We start from the raw sequence: 7,654 nt of genomic DNA, 5'->3' as shown, positions 1-7,654 counted from the left end.
AGGGCTTGATCTCACAAATGGTGAGATCATGACCTGAGCCAAAATCAAGAGTCTGATGCTCAACTGACTAAGTTGCTCAGGTATTCCAGAGGATTGGCTTTTGAAGGCCATTTTTTGTTTCAGTTATGTTTGCATGGGGCCATTAGGAAACAGAACTTTTGACAAAACTTACTATATAATGCTTTTTCAGGAAGTGTGAGGGCATCAAGACTATAGAGAAAAGGAAGATGAAGCAGAAATAAGATAAAACAAATATAAGATTTAGAAACAGCTTGTCAATTTCTACCAAAAAAAGTTGGGATTTTAGATAGGATTTCATTACATCTATACATCGATTTTGAGGAAAATGACCTCTTAAAAATATTAATTCTGCTAATCCATGAACACAGAATGATTCTCTACCCTAGATCATCCTCAATTTCTATGAGTTTGTAGTATTCAGACTGGAAGGCTCACATATATTTGTTAAACTTGTTTCTAAGAATTTTATATATCTTGATGCTATAGTAAATGGATTTTTAAAATTTGTATCCTCTAATTGTTGCTAGTATATAGAAATGCAATGGATTTTTATGTATTGACCTTGTACTCTGTACTTTTGCTAATTTTATAATTTCAAACAGTTGCTTTGCAGACTTCTTAGGGTTTTCTATTTAGACAGTCACATAACACAAAATTACTTCTTTTCCAATCTAAGTGCACTTTATTTTCTTCTTATTGCCTGTAAAATACTGCACAGTAAGATGTTGAATAGAAGTAAAGAGAGCTTATATGCTATCATTGTTCCCAATCTTAAAAGGAAACAATGCAGTATTTCACCAACCTGTGTTTTTTATAGATAGCTTTTACTTTCTATTTTTTAAAATGTTTTATTTATTTTTGAGACAGAGAGACAGAGCATGAGAGGGGGAGGGGCAGAGAGAGAGGGAGACACAGAATCTGAAGCAGACTCTAGGCTCTGAACTGTCAGCACAGAGCCTGCCGCAAAGCTCGGGCCCATGAACGTGAGATCAAGACCTGAGCTGAAGTCGGAGGCCCAACTGACTTAGCCACCCAGGTGCCCATATAGATAGCTTTTATGATATTGAGGAAGATTCCTTCAATTTCTAGTCTATGAGAGTTTTTTTAAATTATAAATCAATTCTGCATTTTGTCAAAACTGTTTTTGATAATATCTGTTGAGATGATTAAGATGTTGAATCTATTGACTGATTGTTGAATGCTAAATTGATTTTGAATTCACAGCCCTGAGTAACTTTAATTGGTGTTCATGTGTTGTGTATATTTCTGATTTTGATTTACTAATGCCTTGTGGAGGATTTCTGCATCCATCTTCATAAGAGATATTGGTCTATACTGTTCTTTTCATATCTCTGTCAGGTTTTGTATTCGGTGCTGCACTGTACACATCAATAAATTGGGTCATGTTCTCTCTTAATTTATCTGTGTCTTTCACACCTCAATTTCACAGCAATTCAATTTCACTTATCCACTCATTACTTTGTATTTTTGTTGTCATGAATTTTACTTCCACATACTTTATAAACACTAACTTACAATTTTATTTTACTTGATTTTTATTTTTTAAATGTTTACTTTTGAAAGAGAGAGAGACAGAGTATGGCTGGGGGAGGGACAGAAAGAGGGAGACAGAATTCAAAGCAGGATCCAGGCTCTGAGCTGTGAGCACAGAGCCCGACCCGGGGCTCGAACTCACGAACCATGAGATCATGACCTGAGCCAAAGTCTGATACTCACCCGACTGAGCCACCCAGGTGCCCCTATTTTATTTTATTTTTGCTCTAAAAAAATTATCTTTTAGGAAGATAAAGTGAAAAGATAAAAAGAACCTAGACATTTGAAAACTTTTCCTTATATTTAGACCTTCCTGTCTTTAAATCTGAAATTCCATTTGTTATCCTTTCCTTCAGCCTCTTAATCTTCCATTTGTATTTCTTATAATTCAGGTATGGTGGTTACAAATTTCTTAGTGTTCATTTATTAGAAAATACATTTATTTTATTTTTATTTTTGAAGGACCACTTGGTTACATATTGAATACTGATTTGATTGATTAGTCTCTCAAGTTATTTCTGCTTCATTGCCTCTCTTCTCCTGCATCTCTTAGTACATGTATTATAAACAGAATGATATTATACCCAAACTCCCTGTGGATTTTCTTTTAAAAATCTGTTTTCTGGGGCACCTTGGTGGCTCAGTTGGTTGAGCATCTGACTATGGCTTAGGTCATGATCTCACGTTTCATGGTTCACGAGTTTGTGTGCCCCCAGGCGGGCTGTGTGCTATCAGCCCAGAGCCTGGAGCCTGCTTCAGATTCTGTCTCCCTCTCTCTTTGCCCCTCTTCTACTCGTACTCGGTCTCTCTCTCAAAATAAATACTTTAAAAAATTAAAAAAAACCCTATTTTTGGGGGCAATTAAGCATCTTTAAAATTAAGCTCAATTAAGCACCTGACTCTTGATCTCGGCTCGGGTCATGATCTCACCATCGGTGAGATGGATCCCTGACTGGGCGTTTGTGCCGACAGCATGGACCCTGCTTGGAATTCTCTTTTTCCCTCTTTATCTACCCCTGCCCAGTTCGTGGTCTCTCTGCCTCTCAAAATAAATAAACTTTAAAATATATATTTTCTGGGTTTTTTTTTCCAGATTAAATAATTTCTATTGATAGGTCCTCAAGTTCAGTCTTTATTCTACCGTCTCCATTCTATTCTATCTCAGTCGATGCGATGTTTTCTTTTTCACTTCTAAAAACTGGGCAAGATCAGTAAGGACATGGTCCCCAATGGCTTTAACTGGAATGTCTCAACTGGGTTTTGAAGAAAATGCTTGGCTATCATCTTGTTGTTAGTTGTCAGTTGGGAGCTCTACTAGAGATGTTGGCTGAATGTATCTGCTTCCTTTCACACAGGCTCTCCATGTCTAGGAGTCTGAACATGAGTCAAGCATTTCACAACATAGAGATGTTAAAATAGATTTCTTACAAGTCCTCTGGCCTCTTTCAGAGGATCCCCTAAGTGACAGTCCTTTTTTTTTGTTTTGTTTTGTTTTCCACATTAGAAATATATTTATCTGTAATAAATGAATGACCTTTAAACAAAAAATAGGCTTCAGGACATGATTGTATAAGCTAAAGTTCCTCTTGGCAAAGTGAGATTTCTGTCTTTTAAACCCGGTTGTTTCTCTCAAAAACTTTTAATTTTGTCTACAATGTATTAAGGTCTAGGATTTTTCTTAAAATTATTTCTGAAAAACATGTTTTTCTTTAAAATTTTACTTTTTAAGAGATATGGTTTGATCAGCATAGTCATGATCTGCTTTAATAATTCTTTACCAATTGCTTTATCCAACAATTAATTTAACAAATGTTTTATGAGCAGATACTGTGTGCCAACACTATTCTATGTATTAAGGATACAGTAATGATTCATATAGACAAAGTTCCAATTCTCTTGGTCGACTGGACAGACACAATAAATAAACATTGAAACATATAATATCTGCAGAAATTACTGACGGAGAGAAAAAGAAGACAAGAGTGGGCAACGTGTGGAATGGCAGGGATTCGATGACTATTTTAGATAAAGTCGGGGGCCTCTCTGAGAAAATGGCATTTGAGCAGATCCCCGAATAAACATGGAGGAGCACATCATGCAATTATTTGTCAGGGGGTGGGGCAAGGGAAGGGGGCTTTCCCGGAAAAGAGATCAGTTAAGTGAAAAGGCCCTTGGGAGATACTGAAATACGCAAAAAACAACAATGAAAATAAAACAAAACAAAACAACAAACAAACAAAAAACAACCCCCAAAACAAAACAGAACAAAAACATTTCAAGAAGCATGGTACGATCGATCATATCTATTAAATAGTAACAATTGGTTAATTAGGGAAGGGCTAAAAATGAGTTCAGGATTTGGCAACATAAAGGTCATTGTTAATGTGATACAAAAAATTTTTTTGAGTGATGGGCCTAAAAGGTATGATTGGAATGGGTTCAAGAAAGTATGGGAAGTAGCAAGGGGAGATCATTGGAATAGGATGTATTTCAAAGAGGTTAGCTGTAAACAAGTAAGGAAAAACAGTATGTAATAGATGAGGGAGAAATTTAGGTCTAAGTGTATGGGGCTGTTTTGATAATGTTCATCTTTTGATAAGTCCCATCTTTAAAAAAAATTGTTTTTTATTGAGAGAGAGAGAGAGAGAGTCCGCAGCAGGCACTGGACTGTCAGCGTAGAGCCAGACATGGGGCTTGAACCCAGGAACTGTGAAATCAAGACCTGAGCTGAAATCAAGGGTTGGACACTTAACCCACTGAGCCACCCAGGCACCCATCCTTTAGCCTTCCTTTAATTTGAGATCCTTGTTGTTAATACAATTGAATAATTATATTCATTATTTATTTAATAAATATTTAGGGAGTGCCTCTTATGTGCTAGGCACTATTCTAAGTATTAGGGAAAGTAGTGAATAAAACAGATGAAAATCCTTGCCTTCATAAAGTTCATCATCTAGTACCACCTAAGTTGTCTTTTGAATGTTTTAGTTTTCCAACTTGACTTCATATGACCAAAGTCTCCCCAGTCTAATCCATCTGTTTTGTTATTCCCAAATTAATCCTCTTCACATAGGAAATATATCATATAACTCTCCATTTACAATAATCTACTCAATTTGTGGCTTGAAATTATCTTATAAATAAATCCTTAAATCTCTCTGTGGCATTTGAATTGCAATTTAGCCCTGAATTGCTTGAGATCTGCTTAAAATTGGGGATTTGGTGGGGCACCTGGATGGCTGAACCGGTTAAGCCTGAGACTTTGGCTCAGGTCACGATTTCACCATTTGTGAGTTCAAGCCCCATGTCGGGCTCTATGCTGCCAGCTCAGAGGCTGGAGCCTGCTTCAGATTCTCTGTCCTCTTCCCCTGCTCACACTGTGTCTCTCAAAAATAAATAAACCTTAGGGGCACCTGGGTGGCTCACTTGGTTAAGTGTCCAACTTCGGCTCGGGTCATGATCTCACAGTCACTGGGTTCGAGCCCCATGTCGGGCTCTGTGCTGACAGCTAGCCCAGAGCCTGGAGGCTGGCTTTGGATCCTGTGACTCTTTCTCTCTCTGACCCTCCCCTGGTCACGCTGTCTCTCTCTTTCTCTCAAAAATAAATAAAAACATTAAAAAATTAAAAAAATTAAAAAATATATTTAAAAAAATTAGCGATTCTTACCTTCTCTGGGAAGCCTATCTTTTGATTCTTTTTACTGCAAATTTGACATTTCAGGACATTAAAATACATAAACTAGTTATACAAATTCACTATATATTTATTTCCTTTTAAACAGTCAACCGATATTTAGACATTTCAGTCCTGTGTAGGAAGGTACTCATCCTGTAACCCTGAGCTCTAATTGCTCAGGTTGTGGGTAGATACAGAATAAGGGTAGAGCTGGGAAAGGATAGCCTCACTTTTGGGGGATATGCAGGTCACCTGGTCTAGCACCTAAAAGGGGTTTCTGGTCACTTTTTTCGCTGAAAAATCAGGCAGCTGGCTTCCTAAACAATAGGCATGACTTTGTATACATGTATATGTTTTATCTCTAGGGCAGAAATATGGATGTTTTCAAGGAAAATAAAGCAAAGCAGTGACTCTTTGGCATATCTTACCATATTATGTAACGCGTATGGAGTCTACGCAGAAAACAGAAGCCCCACTCAAAATGGTTTTAACTGAAACGAATATAATGAAGGGACTACGACAGAGGTGTGGGTATGGTTAAAGAACTAGTAATGTGGGAAGTCTTTACAACCCTGGGCACTTGAAGAAAATAGTATTATTAGAGACCCATGAGAGCTGGAGCCATGGAAAAGAGGCTTTGAGAATGGGCATTGTAGTCAGAGGGTCAGGGTATGACGGACACTTTGGCCTAGTACAAGGGGGAGGAGAGTGTAATCCATAGTCTGGTATTTCTCTCTTCCCATCTTCTGATCTTCTGCCAGTGCTTCCCATTGGTCCAGTTCAACAGGAAGCACAAGGCAAGAAGGTCCTGGTGATATATTCATAAATGTCAGCTCCCAGGGCAGAGCATGAGAGAAGTAGAGACAATGGATTTGGAGAGGGAAACCAAAAATATCTACTATAAATATTTTCTATGACCACAAGAATTAAAAAAACAAAGTCAGTAGAAGGCAGGGAACTTAAAAATCACCATACAACTACCTTTCTAATATTACCTCCTTCCTATTCAAACATTTACCTTACTAAGTGTCCTTTCTGCCTAGTGCCTGGTCAGCAAACCTTTTCTGGAAAGGGTCCAATAATAGTAAATATTTTAGACTTTGAGACCTAAGGGGCAAATTTCAAGATATTACATTTTTTATGTACCCACTTAATATATAATCATTTAAGGATCTAAAATGCAGTCATTAAAATCTGGTGGGCTGGATTTGGCTTGTGAGGCATAGTTCCCCACCCTCTGGCCTAAAAAGTCTTCTAAATTTTTGCTAGCCTAAATCTGCCTATTTTTTAAATGTCGAGTCCAAATAAAACCTCCATATGTCTTGTCATACTGGGACTCTGAGTTATGAATGACCGGGAATCAATTTTTACGAGCTTAAGAGAGTAAAATAACTAGCTTAAATTTGAAAGAATGCTGGAGGGGAATCCCAGAATCCGGGAACTGCCTGAACCCCAGCTACTCCATAGACCTGGTTTGCTATTTGCAGTTGTCAGAACATGCCCTCTTTATCTTTTATCTTTGCTCTGCCCACAGTTTGGCTTCATTGTTTACTAGTGAGGGCAAAGCTTCCCCATAGGAAACCGAAAGTACCAGTTCCTTTTCAGGCAATAATCCCGGAGAAGTATTCTGCTTGACCTGTCCCGGTCACACACTCATCCTTAGAAGAACGTGTGTGGGCGGCTGGGGCGGGAAGCGGGGCAGAGAGGTTCTATGATTGCACAGGCTTGGGAGAGGAGCCCCCTGCAGTGGAGGGTTTCCCAAAGAGAGGGAGAATTCCGTTGCCAGGAAATACAGATGTCTATTTTGGGGAAATAAAAATGTCACAATTATAGTCCAATATGTGACATGCCATAAGAGAGAAAATGTCTGAAATACACTTCGTCACTCCCAGTACCTAACATCACATTTGGTGGACATTCATGCGTTTTTGATGAATGAATGACTCAGTACCCCCAGCTGGTTGTGAACGCCCTCTTCTCTAAACTGGCCCAGATACCAGCTGTCGTCTAGTTCTGTAGGTTGTATTAGAGGGTTTCCGTCTCCGTATGTTATTTTTCCTCTAATCCCGAGAGGCAAAGCATGCCTGAGCCAGAGCCAGGCAACAGGAAATCTCAGCCCAGGAACCAGAGCACAGAATGCTGTATACGCCGGTGACAATACCAATTACGTTCTGGGTGACCCGTGTGGCCCTTTTGCTGAGGCCTTCAGGACACAAAGGCCCCACCGACAGACGCGACCCTCCGTGGGGAGGGAGGCAGGGCCCGGGGGCGGGGGCACAGCGGGGGCCCCAGCCTCGGGGGCGTCACAAGGCACAGAGGAGACAGCAGGGAGGCGGCCGCGGGCGCCTATCTTCGCTCGCCAGCCACTAGCAGTTGCGGTTACAGACCTGCAGCTCCCCCCCC

At 39.5% G+C, this 7,654-nt stretch overlaps 1 protein-coding gene across 1 annotated transcript in view; it reads left to right on the top strand.

Annotated features, from left to right (window-relative positions):
- Nucleotides 1-5,696: 5,696 nt before the first annotated feature.
- The window catches only part of CCDC50 (coiled-coil domain containing 50), a 60,050-nt gene continuing 58,092 nt past the window's right edge, over nt 5,697-7,654 (top strand). Inside the window, exons 1-2 of the mRNA XM_029938733.1 lie at nt 5,697-5,776; nt 7,245-7,561. Of these exons, the coding sequence (XP_029794593.1) occupies nt 5,697-5,776; nt 7,245-7,561 (397 nt within the window). The remainder of the gene's footprint in view (nt 5,777-7,244; nt 7,562-7,654) is intronic.

This window comes from Suricata suricatta, chromosome 5, assembly GCF_006229205.1.
Source record: "Suricata suricatta isolate VVHF042 chromosome 5, meerkat_22Aug2017_6uvM2_HiC, whole genome shotgun sequence".
Lineage (NCBI taxonomy): Eukaryota > Metazoa > Chordata > Mammalia > Carnivora > Herpestidae > Suricata > Suricata suricatta.
Note: the sequence above shows the minus strand (reverse complement) of the source record. Positions and strands in the feature narration are given on the sequence as shown.